Here is a 25,148-nt window from a genome sequence, read left to right as displayed (position 1 = left end):
TTGGGGGGTGAACTACTCTGTCACGTTATACTCTGCTAAGATTCCCCCCTTCCCAAATCCTGTTTTTCCCAGGCTTCACTATGAAATCTGTCCCTATTTGTCCCTATTTGGAGTTGGCAACCCTAATTAATGTTAATGGTCTGTAATGATTTCAGGTACCGGTAATCTGTTCTTAAAATATGGTACAGACTTCTTGTTGAAAAGTCTGTTGTCTGTGTTCAAGGATCAAAATATATTTATGTATTCATCTTTGTGGTCAGAATGTAGTCTCACATAGGCTCAGCACATCAGAAAGTCTCCAGAAGTCTTAAAACCCCTTTACATGCTCCCCTGCCCCCTTGCACTGAGATTTCCTGCTCTTTTTCCTGTGTAACAGTGTCTTTCCTCAGTTTCTTCTCTGCCATGTGAAGAGCTGACACTTCTTCTAAGTTTCTTTACTTCCTATGGTTTTATTCTTCTCATGGATCATCTCTTTAGGCTCACAACCCACCATATTATCTATAGGTAATGGAAAGGGAAAAGTAGTAAGGAGAAAATACAAGAAATTTTATATTGGCTATTTTGAAGTATGTTAAAGTGTGTGTGTGTGTAAGAGAGAGAGAAACTCTGTGAGCCTCTGGAATCTTTTAGCTGAAAGGACTTAAGGCTGTATCTGCTGTTATTATCCCTTCATGGCTCAGAAAGCCTTATTTAAGAGATATATCAACTATGAGTCCTAAATGCCTCAAACTGATGATCCTATGCTCTGCCTCCTTTGTTTGTGTAAAGAGCATGAGATGTCTAAATGCTGTTTACACTAAAGATTAAATAAAACAGGATATCCAGGATGAAAACTGCAGTTTTTGAGAAGGCTCTGTTGTTTCCAGCAAATAAAAAAGTGCCTTCACTCACCTGCTCCTCCTCACCATGGAGAAGAACAGGGTCAACTTCAATTCCACCAGATCTGTCTTTGGTTCCTTATGAGCCTTTGGAACCAATACTTTCTGCTCTCCCAGTCATTCCAGACCCAAAGTAGTGGTTTGGAGTCTCCTGCTAGAAAGATGAAACCAAATACGACGATTTGAAGTCCTGTTATGTTTTCAAATGAAACCATAGATATTCATAATCCAAGGATTCATATAGGTCTAATAACTCTTATTCTCTTTCCACTCTGATTTCCACTCTGATTCTGAGGACTCTATCTCTTCATCTTCATGCAATGTGGTCCCACTGCTGATGCTCTCTCCAGTGGCTCTCCAGTGCTCCAATCTGATATGCTTGTGAGGAATCCAACATCAGTCAGTTATGAGGGTTTTCCTATTTCTTTTGCTCCATCCTCTAATTAATAACTGGTTATCCCATCTTACTTATTTTGTCAGTCTATTCCCTATTATAGGCCATATTCCCAATCTTATAGGGGGTATTGTTGCTAGCCCTGCCATCATTGGACTACTAAACACTAAAGGAAACCACAGACTAGATTGGCAATACACTTTAAAGGACCTGTGTAAATATATACTCAAAATGTGATATACTCTTATTATTTTATACCTTTTACCATCTCTTGAAGAACGCATCATCTTCAGCGGCAAAATATAAGGCTGCGATGTGTCTTAAGGTATCCAGATCTGGTCAGTCCCAAGCAAACCCCGAGTTGCATAATGAGTCATCAGTGCAGCCCTCTATGGATGTGACGCATAGTCCCCTTAATGTTTCATTAGAAGATGACCTTTTGCAGTCATTTGGGAGTCTTCCAGCAAAAGATCAACAGGCGATACTCGTAAGACTTGAAGGTACTAAGCTGCAGCTGCAAAGGTCTTTAGAGCCGGGGAAATAAGTTCCTTCAATCAACCTGGATCCTGCTGGCAACCCCCTGTCCCCTTTTCCTCCATCAGCTGACTTAATTGATCTGTCTATGGAACTCTCTCTAACTGGCTCAAGGGCACCCCAACATAACGGTTGTATTTTCACTGATGACTCCAGGGTGCTAGAAAGGATATCCATTATTGATTGACAACCAGCTAGGGAAGCCACAAGGAAGATCCACATCATCTCCTGGAACATTGCTGGGTGGAAGAGTAAAGTGAATGACTCAGATTTTTTGGACTTTTTGAAATCCTTTGATTGTGTCTTCCTTCAGGAAACATGGGCAGAAGACAGTTTTAGACTGACGGATTTTAAAGTTTTTTAATCTCCCCGCTTATAGATCTCACTCTAATGGTCGCAGTAAAGCAGGCCTGGCTGCTTTGGTGAAATCCAGCTTACCATTTAAGGTGATCCTCTTGGATCCTTGCCCGCCAATTGCCCAGGCTTTATTGCTGTCCTCCCCAGCACTGACCCTAATCATGATTAATGTTTATTTAGCCCCTTCTAATGGTGAGCTGGAGTTTGATGCTGTCTGGGAGAAATTTTCTGACTATGTGATGTCTTTGTCTAGGAAATTCCATACTGCTCAGCTCATGATTTTTGGTGATTTTAATGCTCGGATAGGCAGTAACAATCAGAAATGGATCTCTCATTTTGGCTTTGAATTAATTATTGTTTGTTTTCATTACACAACATAAATCATAACATAAGTTTCAGTTTCAAACAATATACTAAATTAAAGTCTCTGAACCACAGGATGTAGCACTCCAATGTGAAGTTGACTCAAGGAAAGATGCTGTCTCTGGAGTAGATGTGGCTCATATGATGAAAATGAATCAGTTCCACCAAGCGAATTAGATTTTCTATCTGCAAATGGTTGAGGATGACATAAGACAATTTGCACGGAGAATTTTCTTGTAACTTGTTTCAAAAGTTGTTAGATTTAACTGGCAACATGCTTTCCTGGATTAACGCATGTTTTGATGGAGAACATCTCTTCTTCCAGCAGAACTGAAATTAACAAGTTTCAAATAATACCATGTAATATACAAAAATTGACAATTCATGCTTGAAATGAATAAAAAATACCCAATAATTATACAGTAAGTCACCCTGTGCTCACAAGAAAACTCAAGTAACTTCCAAGGCAGCGTTATATTGGGTACAACTGGAAGACCAAGATTTTAATTTAAAAATGCATCCATATATATTATTAAAACAAGATATTATATAGATATTTTCAACAGTTCTGTTTATAAAAAAGAATTATGTTCCAGGGAAGAATTCAAACCTTTAGGGCGCATGTTGTTGCATTTGTAAATAAAAAATGCCTTCTTCTGTAATAATAGCTTATGCTGATCCTGGATATTATTTCCAGAGACAATCCTATAAATAGCAGCACACTATATATCCTTAATCTCATGTTTATACTCAAGCCAATGATTTACAATAAGCACCTGCTGTACTTTTAATCTCTACATATACTCCATCACCCTGACCTTCAAACTCCTCATTGTTGACCCAATGTAAAACCATAGGTAAGGACATTTAAAAAAATAAATGATTTTTGAACTTTCACAATTAGTGAACTGTGTCATCTTGCACTGAAAATTATTAATAATCACATCCTTCATTTGCAATGTATGCTGGCATATCAAACAGGTTTCCTGCATTTGAAATGCCCCATTGAGAGCTGAACACCCATATCACTCTTATCCATTCCCAAATAAGAGTATACTAGCATATCACATTTTTACTTCTTCTCCATCCTATTTTAAGAAAATCTGAACATTATTACTTATCATATATATTTATTGTTCACAGACCATTTGGTCATAAGCAAATGGCAACGAAATATAAAATTCATCAATAATACAGATTTTACAAATTTTGCAAAATAAGCATTTAGAATCAGTAAAGTGCACAATATAAAACATCATTACCCATTTTCTTAAAATCCTCTTGTCTCTTAAATCTAAACACTCTCAGAAGAAATTTTACAACTGAGACTGTGATGGTTAGATCAAAGCCACCAAGCAAGAGCTGGAGCTTATTTGCCACAGACAGATCAATATCGATAATGGGTTGATAAACTGTTTTCTTAAATAGTTATACCTTTGGCAAACAAAAAACACATGTTCAACAGTTTCAGCAGAGCCAGATCTACAGCCGCATAATCTCTCAGAATAGGGCTTTCTCTTGTATGGCCCACTAAGCACCCACTAAGAACAGCAGTAGGCAGCACATTAAACCTGGCTAAAAAAAGGCTCTTCTGTAGGCTGGGATAGTCAGAAAATCTATATAGGGACAATAGGACTTGGAATATGTGAAGCCAAAGAAGGCAGGAGAGCGCATGCAGCGAGCATGGAAAATAGTGCTGTTTAAGTCCCACTGAAACAATCTTTTTTTCATCAAGGATCGAGCTTTGGAATAAGTCAAAGTCAACAAAAAAGCATTATCCAATCCCAAGGTCTGAAGTTTATAATCTACAAATCCGAACCAAGGCTTAACAAATTAGTCTCTTTGTAATACAGATAAGAGACTGTCTGTAGGAAGGGCCAGGAGAGATTTTAACTGATATCCAAAGATTTGAAGCCCATGCTTTAGCCTTCAAAGATCGAATCCCCAACTCAGCTCTAATGGCAATCCCTGCTATACAGTAGGGAGCAGCCAAGAGTTTTCTAAGGAAGTAATGCAAAACAGTAGCTAGACACTCATTTGCTGTCAGCCCATAAGGGAGCTCCATAAAGAAACTGAGTGGCCACTTTAGCATCAAAAAGTTTGATTGCAGAGGGGACATATTGCCTACCTCTGGAAAAAAAGAGACGCAGGATTCCCTTGATTGTTCTCAGAGCTTTCTCTTTCATAGGGTCCATATGAATCTTCCAATTAAGGTTAGATTGCTTACAGTAAATGACGCATGCCCACTAGAGAGCGGGTAATCAACAGAGTATCATCACCATACATAAGTGTGGCAATTGGAAGATTTGCCGGCATAGGTGCATGCGAGTTGTGAAGCCAAAGATTGTCAGACGGTCGTTTATAAAAAGGTTAAATAGGGAAGGTGCCAAAACACAACCCTGTCTGACTCCCCTATGCAATTTGAAGGAATCTGAAAGCAGTCCTTGCTTATTGGTTCATGCTCGTGCTTCAGATTCATCATATAAAGATTGGTCAAAGTAAGTGGGCATCTATACCATAATTGATAAGTTTCTGCCACAATCTGCTTCTAGAAACTGAATCAAATGCCATAAAGGCAACATAAATTGAGCCATTAGGACAAAATGTACACTTCTTTATAAGATGGAATAGGACAAAACAGTGGTCTAAGGTGGAGTATCCTGGCCAAAAGTCCACTTGCTTAGGGGGAACATTATTAATAATAAAGAAGATATTGGATTTATATCCTGCCCTCCACTACGAAGATTCTCTGAGCGGCTCACAATCTCCTTTACCTTCCTCCCCCACAACAGACACCCTGTGAGGTGGGTGGGGCTGGAGAGGACTCTCACAGCAGCTGCCCTTTCAAGGACAACCTCTGCCAGAGCTATGGCTGACCCAAGGCCATCCCAGCAAGTGCAAGTGGAGGAGTGGGGAATCAAACCCGGTTCTTCCAGATAAGAGTCCGCACACATAACCACTACACCAAACTGGCATATTTATTTAGAAAATTTATATGCCTGTTCTCCAGACCTTCTCAAAGTGGTTCACAACGATTAAAGAAAACCAATAAAACAAACAATAAAAACACACTGCGCTAATAAAAATATAAATAATGGAGCTCATTAGTTAAAAGTCTGCTTAAAAAGAAATGTTTTGGCCTGGTGGTTAAGGGGAAGTAGGTTCTCCAGAGCTGGCCCTCTCCTCAAATAGCTGTGTTGCTGACCAGCAGTTCCACTGTTTTGTCTGGACTGAGTTTTAGGCCTCATCCATCCCATTACATTGTCTAGGCAGCTGTATGCCTGACTTGGGTAGCCCAGGCTAGCCTGAGCAGGGTTGGCCTTGGCTAGTACTTGGATAGGAGACCACCAAAGATTTCCAGGGTCTCTATGCTGAGGTAGGCAATTGCAAACCATTTCTGTCTTGCCTTGAAAAACCTGCGGCGTCACCATAAGTTGGCTGTGACTTGATAGCTTATTTTCACCACTACCATCAGGCATGATTTTAGCACTCCACGGACCCAAATGTGGTGAGTTGCACACATCTCAAGAAACTTATCCATTTTGTCAGGTTGCACCAACTGGAATTAATCCATGCAACTAGAACAGGGCTGCATTCCAGATAGCATTCTGAGATTTAACCAAATCAGTCATTATCTAAGCTGTGCCAGGTATAGTTCAGTTGAGTCACAAGGGCCTGCATGTTTTCACTTTCAAAATCCTTGGGCATGGGATTAGACAGCCCTGAAAAGCTCTGCTGGATGACATTATATGAATGCAATGGTGGCACTGGTGAGTTTAAAAGAAGAGAAATTTATGGAAGGGGAATTTCATAAGATGACTGAGGCCCTGATGTTTAGTTCCTGGGGGATCAGCAAACCCTCATGAATACTCTAGGGGTTCCCCTGAGGCTGTGCTGGAAAAGGGGAATTGATGGAAATCACCTCCACCTGACAATGGAAGTGATCTTCCATTATAGGAAATGGATGGTAGAATATAAACTGCCATCTTTGTTCAGCATATCTGATGCTGAAAGTAAACAGGTGAAGACTATTGCATTCATGTTTAGCTTGGGGGCTTCCCTGAGGCATGTGGTTGGCTGGTGTTGGAAACAGGATCCTATACTAGATAAATCCTTGGTCTGATCCAGCAGACTCTTCTAATGTTCTTTTGCCTTTGGGACTGAGTACCATTTGCTAAGCAGTCTGTCTGTATTCCGTTTTAGTGAATCTTGAGAAAGCCGACAAATACACTATTGTATACAGAACAAAGTTTGAGTCCAGTGGCACCTTGAAGACCAACAAAGTTTTTTATTCAAGGTATAAGTTTTGTGTGAATGCCTCAAATAAAACTTCATTGGTCTTAATGGTGTCATGAAGTCTCAAACTTCGTTCTGCTGTTTCAGACCAACATGGCTACTCACCTGAATTTATTGTGTACATTTTCAGAAAATGTGTTCTAAAAGGAAGGACACAAAAGAATAAAGGTCCACTTACTATGAAACTATAAAATAAGATATGTTCATAAAACAGTTCAAAATTCTGAGTAGATTGTAGTAATCTGAATAAAATTTTATATAAGTGTCAAAATGTTTTAGGTACTGTTTGGTGATCTTCTGTGGATGTATCAAACAGTGATATCCTGCTTTAAGACAAAATCTCTGTCCAGAATTTATCTTGTAATAAGCCATTTCTAAAGTTTTTCTGTTGATTGACTTTTATTGACATGTATTGTGACTTAAGGGTTGGGCTAAATCTAATGTCTACCTTTATTACGGATCATATTGAAAAACTAGTAGTAATTCTTGAAGAGCAAAGAATTAAAATAACACTAATTGTAAATGTTAACTGGGCAATTATTCCAAACAGCTGTGAATATTTTAGTACCTCAATAATGTGTGCTAGATGGGTTTTATTACTGCATGAGAAGGGGAAAGGGCAGAAAGTGCTGGATTTTGTTAATAGGGTTTTGTACAAATGTTTCTCATGCAACAGCCAAAGACAGCATAATTAAGACAGCTGTAATTCTAGCTTTGATTGAATTATATCAGCTTTAATGGACAAACTGGGGAGGAAAGTGTTCATCTCTATTTTAAATCTGGCAAAGAAACTAGCATTGTCTGTTGATTTTAACCATATGCAGCTGAGTAATACACTTGACAGATGCTAATTTCCTTAAGTTGTAAGCAGCAAATGATGCATGAATTAAACAGCAACATACTTTTTTGTGCCTGCTGATATTCCTCCCAAATTGGATTTAAATAAAGTTTCTTGATGTAACCACAAGGAAATAAGGTAAAAAAGGAATTAAGTGTTTCATAATAATGGTTTAAAACCAGACTATTCTTTTCTTCTTCTATTAAGGCTAATAGGGATGATTGCATTAGTTCTTTATGCATTAGTGTGAGAATATTAAAATTATACCTATCACATTGTTTCTTCCATCTGGGACTGGAATAGTGAATGATATGCAATAATAAAATATAGTTCCCTGGGGCTGTTCCTGGTCAGACGGTAAAGCTATTTATCCTCTTACTGCCCAAATTACATTTATTTTCCATGGAAGGGAAAGGGGGCTTGATTCAGGTTATATAACATTTTTGGATAACATTTGTTTATTGCACTACTATACTTAAATATATAAGGCACAATTTATTCAAAGCTAAGCACTCTTAGTTCCACATTCCTTTCAATGGGGGAGATAAACTTTTATTTAACAGATTTCTAATCTGCCTTATCTCTTTAAACTCAGGGCTACTTACAAACTGCAGAGACAAACACACACAGACAAATAGTCCATTAACAAGACAAAAACAACGCACAGATTGAAAACACAGCCAAATCTGCCAAATATTTTACTGTCTGCCAAATATGCTCTGAAATTTAACTGCCTTATATGCCTTAAATCCAGAGAATGAAGATGCCCTCTGCACCTGCTTTGTTAAACCATTCTTGAGGACAGGATCTACCTCAGAAAAAGCAAGTGACCCAAATGTTGCCATAAGGGCAATTCTAAGAGATTGGATAGGGCTGCCTGAAGAACATAGCCTGCTTTTAATATTCTCTATTCAAGATGATAGTCTTTAGAGGGGGTTGGTTTGCGTTGGATCATGTCTAAATGGTATATTTTTAAAAAAGAAATATCAGAAAGTATTTTTTTTCCTTCAGCATTTAGATGGGTAGTCTCTCTGAAATTAATAGGTCTGTGACATCTTGCTCTTGGATAGTACTTGCCGTTCATGGGCTCTCTCAGGGTGTGTGAGAGAAGTCAGTTCAGTAGAACCATTCAGTCTTGTTAGGCAGGTTTATAAACATGGTCACATGGGGTGATAACAGACAGGCAGTTTGGGACAGATGGGAGGTGTTCCAAATCTGGCCAGCTCAAAAAGAGCTGCCCTGAAGCTTCCACACACTCCCTAGTGAGGCAGCCCCATCCTGTCTACAAGGCGACTTGGCATGTTCAGACAGGGAGAGTCAAGCATTGGTATGCTTATGCGCTCAAGTGCTTTGGCAGTGTTTTACGAAAAGAAAAGAAAAAGCCGGAAACGGCTTGGGGCAGCTTGGCAGTTTCACACCCCCAGGGTGCTTCACTTGTGCCCTTCCGCTTCCAGATGCCAAGAAGGCGACTGAAGTGCGGCTCAAATATTTGCTACCACTTTGACAGAGGTAGCTTTTGAGACACTCTGAGGCCACAGGAGGATGGGGTGAATGATATGCAATAATAAAATATAGTTCCCTGGGGCTGGGCGGCAGATGTTTGTGTGTGGAAGGATTTTTTGGGTTGATTTCAGAGTCGTCTCTGATTCGGCCCAAAGTTCTGGTCTGTAATCATCCACAGTGTTCTTCCTAGAATTTATCCAGTTTTCTTTATAGACCTCTTCCAGCACTCTCCTTATACCCTACCAAGGGTGATGCAACAAAAAAATGTAATAAGGCAAGTCTCTCTGTCTGTTTCCTTTTTATTTGTTTATATTGGCTTGGATTTTGTGGTGCTGTTGTTTTAGTAGTTCCTCTGACAAAATGGCTGTTTTGTTTGTGGCAGAGGGGAAGACAATTCCCCCCCCCCCCACTTTCCCCCTCCTGGTGTAGTCTCCTGATCTCCCCTCTCTCAATTCCTGTGAGTCCATCAACCTGAAGGAGCATGATTTTGGGGAGTAAAGAAGGCTGCAGTGAGAGAGGGGAGACAGGGTAATTTCACACGTTAGAATCCAAGCTACGCCTGAAGTATACTGAGACTAAACTGAGTCTTTGCTCAAGAATTTTCAGTTTTAAAAAGAAAGTAGCAAGAGCTTATGAGAAAAAATGGAGAACAAGAATACACTAATAGTAGAACTACCATGAGTGCCATGAACCTCAGAGCTAAAAATCCAGTGTTCTGTTTTATTATGGCATTGTGAAAATAACTGGAATTAAATGATAAAGCTGGAATCAAGTCCTAAATAAAAGAAAGCTACCTTAAAATCAATTAGTGTAGTCAACTTCTGGAATGTATATATGGGACAATTTATTCTTCATAAAAGTGCAGAAAACTGGCCACCCTTACTATCTGTAGATATTTTACTTTCTCACCAGTTTGAGTGTTGGGTTTAATAAACTGATTGCCCACTTAGAATTATTACTGCAAGTATATAAATGGCTAACTCCATGACCTTGGATTCAAAAGTATAAAAAGAATATGTGTTAAAGCGGTTTATATCCTGTTAGGCAGGCCTCAGATTCAGTGGGAGCTGACAGGAGCATAGCTCCTGAACCTTTCTGAGAGTTCCACCTCCTCCTTCTGAGAGTTCCACCTCCTTGTCCATTGAATGGTATTGCAGCTGCATAACAATCCCTGGATGAGCTCCACCACCAATTTTTCTACAAAACAAACCCTGCTGTTAGGTCAGTCCAGATTGTTTACTTATTTTACAAAATGTATATCCCACTTTTCTACCCTCATAAGGCAACCAAGGTGGCTTACAAATTAAAATACACAGGGCTTTTTTTTGTAGCAGGAACTCCTTTACATACTAGGCTACATACCCTTGATGTAGCCAGTACTCCTGGAGCTTGCGGTAGGCCCTCTAAAAAGAGCCCTGTAAGCTCTTGGAGAATTGGCTACATCAGGGGAATGCAAAGATGTTCCTGCTACAAAAAAGCCCCAGAGTGTTTGAGTAGGTTCATAAGGGAGTAGATTGATCTATTTTCTATTTAATAGTTCAAAGGTGAATTTTTATCTAAATTCAGTATGCAGCATGTTCCAAAAACTGATATTGCAGCCTCTTAACTGTTACAGAAGCCTATGCATTGACACTTTTAAAAAACTTTTTGACAGGTAGGTACTTGCTGCCAAATGCTGCTACACAACCATCATGGCAGACTGGAGAAACTTCCAATCTTGTCCGAATGCGCAGTCAAGCTCTCGGGCAGTCCGCTCCTTCTTTGACAGCCAGTCTGGTGAGTTATATTTTCAAATATACGTTTATTCAAGAAACTAATGCTAATATAACATTATAGCTAGGAGTTAATATGCATAAAAATCAAATAATCCAAAATGGTTTCCTAAAGCCACAATAATTCAGGGCCTTTCACATAATTGTTGTCGGTTACCGTATACAATGGTACTAAACATGTTCAGTAAATCTGAATTACGTTTGCTGGGGGAGCTGTAACTTTGAATTGCCTTGCTTGTTTCCTATAAAATTTCAGCTGGAAGTATGCATTACTGTAAGTCTCCCCCCCCCCCCATTAAAGTAGTTTGCTTTAAAAGATACTTTAAAAATACTCTGGTGTCAGGTTGTGAGGCTTTGTAGGGCACTCTGTTATTCTTGTGAGTTGCTTTTTGTATGTAACTGGTTTACTAAAAGAAAGTGGTTTTACAATGCATGAATTAGGAGTTCATTGAGTTAATAGACAAAACACAGCTGCATTGCAAATTCCCTCCCTCCATTTGGAATGCTTGAACACTAATAGGCCAAAGTTGGTCATGTGATATGTACAGAAGCATCTAGATCCATCATGCTCTCTGGTCTGAGGTTAAGGGACATTCTGCTGCTGCTGCTCTTCCTGTCCTCGGGTTGCCAGCTCTGGGTGGAGAAATACCTGGAGATTTTGGACTAGAGCTGGGGAGGGCAGGATTTTAGAGGACCATTGCAGGGTATAATGACATAGAGTCCATCCTCCAAAGCAACCATTTTCTCCAGGGGAACTAATCTTGGTCAGCAGGAAAGCAATTGTAATAGCAGGAGATCTCTAGGTGCTACCTGGAGGCTGGCAACACTATCTTGTCCCCTGCCTTTCCCCCTCACTTGACTAGTACATTGTTTTCACTTTGCTACTCCCCTTCCCTACTACCTAGTGACAGTGAGTCGATATGTATACCTTATTTAGTTTTAACTTTCATGTTGCTGTGCTTGCTTGAAATAAACTCAAAACTTGGCTGTCATGTTAAAAAAAATATTTTTTTGGTACTGACTTATTCTTTTACTATGTTGAACAGGCCTGGAGGGTGTATCCCTGTAAATCCTTGAAGTCTAGTTTACTAGAACAAATAGCTTGAATCGATTTGACACAGTTGTGAAGTATTAATAACAATATTCTGCTTGTATTTTATTTATTTTTAAACATTTCTATGCCATCATTCCACCCAATTCAGGGTTCTCAAGGTGGCAAACATTTAAAGATGTCAGACACTAAAAAGCATTTAAAATCCAAATAGATAAATATTTAAAACAAAACATAAATGCATAAAACTCACAAAGGAGGAGGAGAGGTAATAAGAGTTAGTGAGGGAATGCTAAACAAAACAAAAAAGTCTTTACTTATTGGCAGAAAGCAACAATAGAGGGAGACACAAGAATCTCTCGGGGGTGGGACTTCCAAAGTTTTGGGTTCATGAGCAAGAAGGTACTTCCTTGTATTGCCATCCATCTAACCTCAAATGGCTGGGGCATTCGAAGCAGGACCTCTGAAGATCACTGGAGTGGTGAGTTTCCAGGTTTTGGTCATGGTGGATTGAGCTGCTTCTCAGACGAGGAGCAGACCAGAACCTCTGTTCTGGGCAGAGAAGGTGATTACAACACCTGCTGCCTACTTCTTCCAGGCAGGGAGAAGGCCAAGATATGCATATCAAGTTCTGAGGGGATTTACTTTGGCTGACGAGGGACTCCAGTGGGGTTCCTTTTTGGCTTTGAAGAGTCCCCCGAGAAGGACTGCATTCAATCATCTACAGGGAATCTCTGAGGTCATTAACAAAATAACAAGCCTCCCAGCGCTCTCTAGGAACTCAAATCATAGAGAAGTACCAGCGGCCATTATAAGAAAGTAAAAATTTTAAAAATTAATTAAAAGAAAATGGGATATTGAAAAATAGTGGAGCTGGCAGATATTGGCATAAAAAGGTGAAACCTATTGGACTATATGTTTAGAATCAATTTTGGTGCAGTTTTGAGGAAAAAAGGAAAACACTTTTTAAAAGGACAGAAAAGCCTTGGACACCATTTTGACGGAATTTTTTTTTTAAAAAAATTAATATCTGGACTTAGGAGCATCAGAGAACAGCGATTTTGGGCTTATATAAAAGGGCATGGTCTAATCTATAAGACTGTGTACTTGAAATTTGAATCTGAGAGGTCAACTTTGGAGCCTATTTTAGTAATGGGCAAGAAGTGATGTCTGTGCAAAAATCAGTAACAAAGTAGATCCGAATGAGGGCTGGGTCACTTGAAGAAGAAAAATTGCCAAATGGCAAGATGCAGTGGATGCTATGGAAGCAAGATTGGCAAAGATAATAAAGGAATCAAAAACAGAAATAAAGAAAGAACTAAAAAAAGACATTGAGTCCACTGCAGAAGAAATCAAAAAAGAAATTAAAAAAGACATTGAAGATCTCAGAAAAGATTCTCAAGCAGCGTTAAAGTTCAAGAGGTGGAAGAAAAGGTGAAAGACCAAGGTATAAGAATGGACACAGTGGATTCCACTATTCAAAAAATGCAGGAGAAAGCATTACTACAAGACTGCAAACAAATGGAAACATTTCAAAAGCAAGATAGAACGATAATTTGGTATATGCTTTCAGCTGCACGAACATTATATGTGCAGATGTGGAAACAAGACAAAATACCATAAATGTGGGAATGGATTTTGAAAGTTATGCATTGGGGTGAAATGGACAAGCTTACAAGAATCTTAAAAGAACAAGATTTAGAGAAGTTCAAAAATGAGTGGGGAAAGTTTCAAAAGTACGTTGAAAAACAATGGAACGTTAAAGGATATTTGGCGATTTTTGACAATGGTTAATCTCTAAAGAAACTTTGGGGAGGGACGGTGGCTCAGTGGTAGATCATCTGCTTGGGAAGCAGAAGGTCCCAGGTTCAATCCCTGGCATCTCCAAAAAAGGGTCCAGGCAAATTGGTGTGGAAAACCTCAGCTTGAGACCCTGGAGAGCCGCTGCCAGTCTGAGAAGACAATACTGACTTTGATGGACCAAGGGTCTGATTCAGTATAAGGCAGCTTCATATGTTCATATGTGGATTACAGTAAAAAAGTGAGATTATTGGACTATAAATTTTTCATTTCTTTGTTAATGACTATAGGACTACTATGAAGATGAATTATAATTATAACCTATGGTTTTTTCTTTTTGATGTTTTTTTATGAAGTAAGATTCTTTAATAGATAAAGTTTATTACCTTTTTAACAATTTAAATAAAATACACTGCTGGGGGTCACCAAAAGGGGGGAGGGATGGAGAAAATGTAATATATGTGTATTAATTTTTAATAACAAAGGATAATGTGCTATTACAATATATTACAGTATAATAAATTGTTTTAAACAAGATCACTGGAGTGGTCATATGAAAGTCAGCAGCCCTTCAAGTACTATTGTTATGTTAAGCTTTTAATTATGAAGATATGGGAATAGGCAGCTGCATGTTTTGTATTTCACATTTAAAATACTGTAGATAATTAGAGATGCAGGCTCTCCTTTTTCTGAGATGCACATTTTAATTTACTTGTTAATTATAAAATACTTTATAACCATCCACTGTTTAGCTGCGATTGATGCAGAATGGCAACTGTGAGGCTAATGGGCTCTTCAGGAGTCCTGCAACTTAACATATGTGCTCTCGTAGTTTGCTGTAGATAAACCATTGCCAGTTTGAGACACGTGCAATATATAGCTTGCCTGCCCTTCTCTTCTTGGATACATGGGCATTAGATCTGAATCATCTGCATTCATAGCATACAAGAAACTAGTTTACAATTCTGAATGTTATACCAATATGACAAAGGCCAAGCTTTCGTGCTTCAAAAATCCATGGATAGAAATCCTTATCTACTAATGATATGTTTCTGCTGCCAGCCAGAGGATAGAAAAATGTAAGCTTTTAATATTCTGTTTATTTGAAACAGAGCCTCTTGTACAAATTAGGTCAGTGGTCACCTTAATAAGACATAGTGTATAAGAAGAAGCAAATGTGATGTATGTGCAATTGTGAATTTGACTGAAGTTTTAAAATCGAGGATGGGAATAGCCCAGAAGAACTGATGTGTGTTAAAATAAAACATGCTTGCAATAAGGCAAGTGGCAGCAGCAGAAGAGGTGCTAGTGTAGTTTAAGGAGGCAGAATCCTATACAGCATATCAGAAATCAGCATACAGCTTTCAGAAAAACTTCTGGAGTAATTTTTTATTTCAGAAAACCACAAAAGAGCTTTTCTTCTCTTTAATTCACTGTGTAAATGGACTGATAGAAAAGCTCATTTGTGAACAGCTTGAGAAAAATCAGCAGTGTTCAAGTAATCAGTAAGTCTTTATTTGTAAACTCCAGTCGGTCCAAAATGCAGCTGCACATGTCCTTACTGGGACACCTCTAAGAGCACGCATACAACCAATGTTCTGCCAGCCACATTGGCTTCCAGTTGAGTTCAAGGCTATGGTGTTAACCTTTAAAGCACTGTGTAGTCTGGGACCAACATATCTGCAGAACCATCTCTCCCCATATGCCCCCAGAGCTTTGTGCACATCAGATCAATATCTGTTGGTGATCCCTGACCCAAAAGACATCCATCAACTTAGCCTCCATCATCCTGGTGGAACACTCTCCCAAGTGAGATCAGGACCCTGAGGGATTTGCTTCAATTCTACTGGGCCTACAAAGATGTTTTGCCAGGCCTTTGAGGTGGTATGTATCCAATTGGATTGTCTTTCCCTGCTTTACTATGCTTACACTCTTTCGTCTGGTGTTATTGGCGGTGGTTTTTGCTCACTTGTCCAGTACTTGGTTTAACTTGGGTGTACACACAAATAGAAATCTTGTTCGCTATGCTGTCAGCTTTGTATAGATTTGAATAATTATATTTTAATTATGTTTCAATTGCTTTCTTCGTTGTAAGTCACCCTGCAGGATAGAAATCTAACTTAAAAAAATAAGATTGTAAGAGTTCTGCGCTTGTGCTTTTCTACATTATCTCTTTTTGAAGCGTTGTGATACTTTGTGGCTTTTTTCACTTAGTTCTGCCTGTTCACTGTTCAGTTAGTTCACTGTTGCTGGGCTTTCTCTGAGATGCTTGCTATTATTATGACCTTATTATGTATGTATCCTTGCTATTGATAGAAAACTAAAATTGCGACATTCTGTTTTTAAAGAAATACTCTTAGGTACTTTATTCTATACAAAGTAATGCTGGATGAATTTAATGCTGCTGTTTTGTGGAGTTTTCGCTACTGGTTTAGATTTAATAATGAGCACTGTTGAGTACGTTATAAATAGCTGCTAAATTGTCATATAGCTTGTCTATTATGAGAACGTTTTCAAATGTAATGATGTTAATCAGATGGTAAGTGCTAGTAATTGCATGTATTCTAGCATTATGTCAATATTGTCAATATTGTCTTATTTTGTATTTCCATGTAAAGAATCCATTACCCGACTGACAAGTTACAAAATAATAGTGGTGATGGGAAGTGCTGTCAAGTTGCAGCCAACTTGTGGCAACCCCATAGAGTTTTTAGGGCAATAGATGAACAAGAGGTGGTTTACCATTGCCTGACTTGGTGTAGCAACCCACCCTGGACTTTCTTGGTCTTCCATTCAAGTAGTAAGCAGGGCTATCCTGTTTAGCAGCCAAGATCTGACCAGGTTTGGCTAGCATGGCCATCCAGGTCAGGGCACAAACTAATAGCTTCAGCATATTAGTGCAAATATAACAAGTCTCTTCCCCACCCCCCACCCCAAAAAGGGGAGATCTGTTAATTCTGAGCATATTGTTGGCATATAAAACATGCTTTTCAGATACAGTGTTTATTCAAATCACTAACCATTGTTTAAACTGTTTTGCTTTAAAATATTTAAATACTGTTGAAAAACACAGAGAGCTGACAGCATTTAAGTCTTCAACATGGGGTCATTAAAATACTTATTGAAACCTTCTGAATTTCTTGGCACTTTTCCCAAGTTCTATGAAGCATGTGGTCCATTTATTCCTTTGGAACTTGCTGAAGTTATCATGATCTCTTGGGGTTGCTGAGACTGTCTTTTTGATTATTTAATCTGTGTGTCTCAGAGACAGAGAATGTAGAAAAGTGAGGTCAGTGGCTTATACATGACTGTGGGATTCCCTTGAGACTCTTCAAAGCCTCAGCTTGGTTTGACAATCAAGTCTTTTAAACATCGTAAGACTCACGTGTTTGTTGAGTAAGCTATTGTGAGCAAAGATGCACTGCATCAGCTGCAAAAACTTGTGAAAGTTTATGTCACAATAAATTCATTAGTCCTTTAAAGTACCACGACACCCTTTGTTGATTTAGCTGCAATAGAGTAGCATGGTTACTCCAGTGGAATTTATATTTATTGGAAGTGCTGCAAGGTTCAAGCTTACATTTGGCTCCCAGGGCTTTCTTGCTTGTTGTTATATGCTCTACTTTCTGTAGTTCATGGTGGCATACAAAGAATTAAAATAGCAACAGTTAAACATTAAAATGGTAAAAACTTAATAAAATTGCAGGAAGCTCAATATAATGCAGATCAAGCCCACCAACTGAAAATGCTCCCTTTGAATAGGTAATATTCTCTAAGAGCGTTGTCCTCCAGGAAACAAGGAAGGAGGGTACACATGTAGCTGCTTTGCAAATGCTTTCCCAACCCTGGTTTTAGAATCTTTGGGTCTGTATATTAAAAACACGTTTTGGAACATTATTAGGGAAAAAAAGGCAATTCTAAGTCACAAGGTCACTTTTCTTGGCTACAAAGGGAAATAGAAAGAGGCAAGAAAATAGGCAATTTAAATGCAGTGCATCATAAAATAATTCACATTGTAATGTGAGAAGTAGTTACATCCAGTTACAGCCCATCCCATGCAATGCCACCCATGTGTGGTTGCATGATAAGTGTTCCTAAGTAGAGAGAAAACAAGGAATGATGAGAGAGCAGAGGAGTTGGATGCCCTGGCTGGGAAGTTTGTGGGTGCAACAATGAAGGGAATAAGAACTGCAGATCAGGAAAACTAAGGGTGGGAATTGGTAGAAGGATTCTGGGATATGGGCAGCCAGAATAGGGCTAGATATTTGGAAAAAGGAGCAGAAGAAGGAGAGAAAGGAAAGGAAGAATTTATGTCATGTCAGATGGATAGTTGTCAGTATGGCCAACTACTAGGTGGAAGGGAATTGGGGAGCTTTATGGAGAAGAATTTTAAGGATCCAGGGTGGGTGGGAGGGAATTGGGGAGCTTTATGGAGAAGAATTTTAAGGATCCAGGGTGGGTGGGAGATGAGAGCAAAACAGAGGAGTCAAACATGCGGCCCAAGGGCTGGATGAGGTCCCCGGAGGGATCTTATCAAACCCATGAGAGTGTGTGTTTTGTTGGCTTGTTATGTTGTCTTGTTATCTTTGCATTCATGCCTTCATGACCCAGTCTTTCGCAGTAGGAAAGCAATGTGAACTATTTAGATGAGGAATAACAACAAGCCAGTGAGGTGGATTAGGCTGAGAGTGTCTGTTCAGACCAAGTTCACCCAGGGAGAAAATCTCTCAGGCAGTCTAATGGGGAAAAGGGTACACAGATTAGCAGTGCAGTCTTAAGGATGTTTTTGCCAGAAGTACACTTGAACTCTGTGGGATTTACTAGTAAGTGTCTTTAGAACTGGGCCTAGGGCTGTCAGGTCCAATTCAGGAAATACCTGGGGTCTTTGGGGGTGGAGCTTGGAGACTATCCCATTCCCTAAAATAAATAAAAATACAGCAGTGCAGTTCCCCTGAATACAATCTTCCATTTCTGCCTCCTTTTTTTTTATCTTCAAAGGGTTCCCCAGCAATTGCACTTCCATTAAATGAAAGTAATACACACTCATAAAGCAGCCAAAATAAACAGTGTTCAAGCCCACACATTTGTGTTCTCACTAGTGCATTGACAAATTGCTTTACTCACAGGAGTTGCTGAATATGACAATCTGCTGTATTTCAACCAACTTCTTCAGACTAACACAAGAAAACAAAGTAAGGAAGACAGCGGTCTAGGAGGTGGAATTTTTCTTCATCCCATATTTAGGTTCTAGTTAACTCTTTTCTACCTATTTGACTATATGAACAACTTCCGAATCAAATGCAAAAGAAACAGAGGAACTGTGCTCTCTTCCTCTCTCACACACTCACTGGGAAGAGTCACATGGCTCTGCCTGCTCACCCTACTTATGCAGCTTTTGCATCCTGCTGAGATTTTGAAGGCGCACACACATTCCAAAGCACAGTTTGCAAGCTTCTTCCAAATTTGCCAAGATTTAAAGGCACATCATGGCTGTTGGGACGAGGCTTCTCCCACTGGCCAGCTGGTTGGCAGTGGAGTACAGCCTGCAAAACCAAGGATTCCCCTGCCCAGGCCAGAGGGCTAGCAAGTCTAATTGGAGTCCTTGTGTACTACATTTGAAGAAAAAGCAATTTCATAATGGGGGAGACACACATCCTCAATTACAGAAGAACAACAGAACAAATGCTTCCCTCACCATATTACTAGATAAAGTGCCTTTGCTTTAAAAAAAAAAGTTATAATCCAACTCCCCAGCAGTCTGCATCAACTCTATGTTCTTTAATATCAACTTCACCATTTAAAAAAAAAATCACATCACATCCTCTTTTACTCCTCATCAGGTCAAATAAGCCAGGAAACAATCAATTCCACGTATTATCAAATACCCATTTCCCCAGCACCACAAAGGGCCAGAGCAGATAACACAGTACAGCACAGCAAGGCTCCAGCCAAGCCAATGTCAACAGTCACTCCATCTTGTTCCTCTTGTCATGTGTATTCAGTTGTATAATGCTATGCTGTGCTTCAATGCTATGCTGAGCTTGCTATGCCTTTGATATAACTGTAACTTGTTGCTTATCTGGAGGGAGGATAGCATGTCGGGGAATTGGCTAGTTGCTAGGTAACCAAGGTCAAAGAGCTGGAGGAGATGAGAACCATGAACTGAACTTCAGTTGTCTTTCCCTTGACTCTGGGTCTGACATTTTGTCGGAACTCCCTTATCACCCTGGCCTAGCCTAACCCCAGACTCACGATGGCTGGTGAACAGGACCAGGTTACTAATCCAAAACGGTGAGGAAGAACCCAAACCCGAAGGGCTGCGGGTCATTCCGGACACCGTGACAGTGCGGAGGAAAGACTGGGGCTCCATGGATATCTGGGAGAGTATTATTGGAGATCTGAGACAGGACCCCCAGCACCACCACCACCGACTTTTGGGACTGCAATGCTTCTACTGCCCGTGGGGGTTCCAGGGTGATGAAAGTCAAGGGGAGGACCCCCGGTCTTGCAGGCCACGGGACACAACCGCGGAGTGGATGCAAGAAGCTTTAGCCACTCAAAGCACCCAACTCCGGGAAGAAATGCAAGCCATGCACGCCTTCATGATCCAAGAGATGCAGGACCTCGCCCGGCAAGTGCGAGCGATGGGGGAGCAGATCACAGCTGCACCCTCTCCTGCAACCAGCCCCTGGGGGGGGGAAGACCACTGATTCTCACTGGGGGGGAGCCCCTGCGGGAGACAAATAACCCGTGGATGGCAACCTGAGCTGGAGGAGCTGGTGGTGGTGTCCGGGGGCCCCCGAGTAAGTGAAGCGAGATTTGATGGGGATCCATTGGAACTAGCCTACTTCATTGTGACTGTACGAGGGTATCTCAGCGTCTGGGCCCTTAACTTTCCGACGGAGCAGTCGCGAGTAGTGTACATTGGCAGTTGCCTCTGAGACCCGGTGGTCCGGTGGTATGTCACCCTATTTGAGAGGTGATCTCCTGCGCTAAACTCGGCCACAGACCTCCTGAAGGCTCTGCGATGCCACTTTGAAGACCCTCTACAGGAGACCAATGCGATAGCTGCCCTAGAAGACCTGAAGCAGGGCGCTGGATCGGTCCGAGAGTACTTCAGAGAGTTAAGGGCGCTGAACTCCAAAGTCCAGCGATGGGACGATGGGGCCAGGATCAAGCAATTCAAGAGGAGCCTCAACTCTCACATATATGGAGAAGCCCTGAAACTGGGAGTGCCACGAGACCTGGTCTGGTGGACCCAGCTAGCTTGCGAAATAGAGGATCGCAACAAGATGATTGCCCTCCATAAGAAGCAACAAGGGGCCCCCCCAAAAGAAGTGCAGGAGCAGACACCCCGACCCAATTTACCCAAGTGCGCCCCTGAACAGCTATCACGTGAGGAGCGCGACCGGAGAGCCAAAGCGAAGTTGTGCTTCAAGTGCGGGCGGAGAATCACATTGGCAGTAAATGCCCCAGCAAGCCGAAGGAGCCATGGACCTCCACACCTCTGAAGGCGGAGGCCAAGAAGAAAACTGGCGGCAGCAAAGCCCCAACAACCAAGGCCAAGTCAGCGGTGCTGCAGTGCCGCAAGTCGGTCCCCAAGGAGTCCGAGGAGGAGGACGGGGGAAGCTCAGCTGCTTGGAAATGACCCAGACCTGCTGTGAGGAGTGTGCAACAGAGCCACCGCCGTGCCAGTACGGGTGAGATTATCCGGGGCTTTGTATTATGTACCCATAACACTAGTAAACCCCATTACGAAACAATTTTCGTGCATCAGGGCCCTACTGGACTCAGGATGCTCCAAAGACTTACCATCCATGAGCTTGGTGAAAGTGCTAGGATTAAAGATGGTACCCCTGCAAAAATCCTATGTGTTTGAGCAAATGGACAGGACCCCAATGAAGGGGGAGCCATGTAGGACAGGGACTGAAGTGTGTGCCTTAGGGGTGGGGGAACATTGGGAACCTTGCACGTTCATTATCGCTCCGGTCACCAAGTTCCAAGCCATCCTCAGCCTGGAGTGGCTGGCCAACCACAACCTGCTGGTCCAGTGGAGCGGTAGCGCCATTTACTTCTTGGATCCGGTGTGTGAGAGTCACCAGTGGAATAAAAAATGGGGCCAACACCCCCCTCCCCAGCTTGAGAAACTTTGCGTGACCAGAGTTGAAGTGCCCAGTCTGCCTCCCGAGTATTGAGACTTGCAAAAGGTATTTGATGCCCAGGAGGCGGATGAGCTTCCCCCCAACAGATCCACTGACTGTGCTATTGAACTGGTGGAGGGGAAGCCACTTCCCAAAGCCAAGCTATATTCAATGAGTCGGGGGGAGAGGGAGAAGTTACAGAAATTCCTGAAACTCAACCTACGTAGGGGGTTCATCAGACCTGCCAAGTCTCCACACACCACTCCGGTGCTATTTAGAAAGAAAAAACACGGCAGTTTATGGCTTTGCGCTGACTTCCGTGGCTTGAACGCGATTTCCATGAGTAATGCGTACCCCCTCCCCCTCATATGGGATCTATTAGGGAACATGTCCGAAGGGAAAATCTTCACTAAACTTGACCTCAGGGATGCGTACTTCCGAGTGTGCATCAAGGAGGGGGACGAGTGGAAAACAGCCTTCAACACACTCCTGGGCCAATACTAGTACTTGGTCATGCCGTTCGGCCTTAAGGGGGCGCCAGGAGTATTCATGAACTTAATCAATGAAGTATTTCATAAATATCTATATAAGGACGTTGTCTGTTATCTGGATGACATTTTGATATATTCGCAAGACCTGCCCTCCCACATCCAGTTGGTAAAGGAGGTACTACAAACACTGTACAAGCACAAGTTATTTGTCAAACTATCCAAGTGTGAGTTCCACAAGACAGAGCTCGACTTTTTGGGACACCGCATTTCCACGGGGGGCCTGGGAATGGATCCTACCAAAGTACAAGCCGTGGCTGAATGGAAGCCCCCTCGAACCCGTAAACAACTCCAGAGTTTCCTCGGGTTTGCAAATTTTTATAGGGGATTCATCAGTAACTTTGCTGAGATCACCCTACCCCTCACAGAACTGTTGAAAACCAAGGGGAAGGGGCCACAAGCCATTAAAAGTAGCTCTAGCCTCCTGTGAATGGGGGAGTGCCAAAAGGCATTTGATGAACTTACGGCCCAGTTCACCTCCGAGCCCTGTCTAATACACCCCAATGAAAACAAAAGGTTTGTGGTCCAATGTGACGCAAGCGACGTTGCCTGCGCAGTTGTGTTACTCCAGGAGGGGCCAGATGGCCAATTGCACCCCTGCGCGTACTTGTCTCAAAAGTTCAGCCCGGCTGAATGTAACTGGTCAGTGTGCGACAAGGAAGCCTCCGCCATCAAACTGGCCCTAGAAAAGTGGAGCCACTACCAAGAAGGGGCGGGGGAACCATTTGAACTCTGAACAGATCATAAAAACTTGGCCACCCTCATTGCCACCTCAACAATAAGCAAGTAAGTTGGGCGGGGCAATTTCGGCAGTTCAATTTCAAGCTGGGGCACATCCCCAGAAAACTGAACTTTTGGGCGGATTTCAACACGATAGCAAGAGGGAGGAGGTTATCGACTGATTGTTCACGCCCTCCCAACTAAGCGCATCGTGTGCAGAGCCAGAAGGAAAGGGAGCCCCCTGACAGGTTCCTAACCAAACTGAAACAACCTTTCCTCGACGGTCCCCTGGAAGAGGATTTACAGTTAACAAAAGCAGAGGATGGGTTTTGGCGCCGAGGGGAAAAACTCGATGTGCCCCCCTCTTTATGTGAACGAGTGATCCAGAGGGCGCACGACTCCAAACTGAGGGGATATTTGGGGTTTGTAAAGACAGTCCATTTGATTCAGCAGCAATTCTGGTGGCCAGGTTTACGTAAGGATGTGGGAGAATATACAACAGGGTGCCCCACCTGTATCATGGCTAAAAAGATGGGGGAGTTGCCTCTGGGGCACTTGCAACCTCTTCCCCTCGCCTCGTGCCCCTGGGAATGCATATCCATGGACTTCATAACTGACTTATCTCTCTCAATGGGAAAGACAGTGATCTGAGTGGTAGTGGACACTTTTTCTAAGCAAGCTCATTTCGTTCCGTGTAAGCAACTCCCCACGGCCAAGCAGCTGGCTCAGTTGTTTATCCAGCACATCTTTAGGCTGCATGCATTCCCCATTAAGGTGATCTCTGACCGTTGCCCACAATTCGTTGCATCTCTGGTCACACCTCTGTGAACTAGCAGAAATAGAGCAAGGGCTCAGCTCGACCTACTATCCACAGATGGACGGGCAGACGGAATGCACCAACGCGGTGATTGAACAGTTCTTACATTGCTATACGTTCTTCCAACAGGACAATTGGGTGACTCTGCTACCCTTTGCAGAGTATGCTTACAACAACAGCATGCATAGCGCTACTAAAGCGAGCCCCTTCCAAGCGGTGTATGGATATAAAAGCAAACCATTCCCCGAACTTGCCCCCCCCCTCGTCAGCCCCTGCAGACTTCACTGAATGGTAGCAAAGGATAGCAGGAGGTTGGGAAATTATTAGTAAGCAACTACAAGAGGGCGCAAGAAGCCTACAAAACCCAATATGACAAAAAACACTCTGAACTTTGGAACTTAGCAGTGGGGGACAAGGTGTACATTTCGACCAAACACTTGCCTAATGCGCAAATCTGTAAAAAATTGGGGATGAAATATTTGGGACCTTCCCCAATGAAAAAGATTATAAATAAGGTAACTGTTGAACTGGAACTGCCTAAAAACCTTAAACATGTCCACCCTTGTTTCCATGCCAGCTATTTGAAGAAGGACCCTAGACCCTAGCATTGGCACCCCCAGATGAAATCACCACCCCTGACTCTGGTTTGTGGTCAAGTTCATCATGAAGTGCAGGAAATCCTTGATGCCAAGATCAAACGTGGTGAACTGTTCTATCTCATCAAATGGACTCATTTCCTGTTAAGTCAGGCTGAGTGGGTCAGTTCCAAAAATACCAAGAGCAAGGCTTTAATTAAAGACTTTTACAACAAAGATCCTAATAAGCCCAGGGGAAACGGGTCTTGGGGGGGGCAGAATGTCAAGAGTCACTCCAACTTGTTCCTCTTGTCATGTGTATTCAATTGTACAATGCTATGTTGTGTTTCAATGCTATGCTGTGCTTGCTATGCCATTGATATAACTGTAACTTGTTGCTTATCTGGAGGGAGGATGGCATGTCTGGGAATCGGCTAGTTGCTAGGTAACCAAGGTCAAAGAGCTGGAGGAGATGAGAACCATGAACTGATAGTGGGCACCTGTGGTGATGAGAGCTTAGCAAAACCCTCGCTTTTGCTTGGCGCACTTTGGCTTGAATTA

At 41.7% G+C, this 25,148-nt stretch overlaps 1 protein-coding gene across 4 annotated transcripts in view; it reads left to right on the top strand.

The window, feature by feature from the left end:
- The window catches only part of MAST4 (microtubule associated serine/threonine kinase family member 4), a 478,500-nt gene that overhangs the window by 99,488 nt on the left and 353,864 nt on the right, over positions 1-25,148 (top strand). For all 4 annotated transcript variants that reach the window (XM_060235887.1, XM_060235886.1, XM_060235884.1 and 1 more), the window contains exon 3: positions 10,818-10,939. In XM_060235887.1, the coding sequence (XP_060091870.1) occupies positions 10,818-10,939 (122 nt within the window). The remainder of the gene's footprint in view (positions 1-10,817; positions 10,940-25,148) is intronic.

Source organism: Heteronotia binoei, chromosome 4 (genome assembly GCF_032191835.1).
Source record: "Heteronotia binoei isolate CCM8104 ecotype False Entrance Well chromosome 4, APGP_CSIRO_Hbin_v1, whole genome shotgun sequence".
Lineage (NCBI taxonomy): Eukaryota > Metazoa > Chordata > Lepidosauria > Squamata > Gekkonidae > Heteronotia > Heteronotia binoei.
Note: the sequence above shows the minus strand (reverse complement) of the source record. Positions and strands in the feature narration are given on the sequence as shown.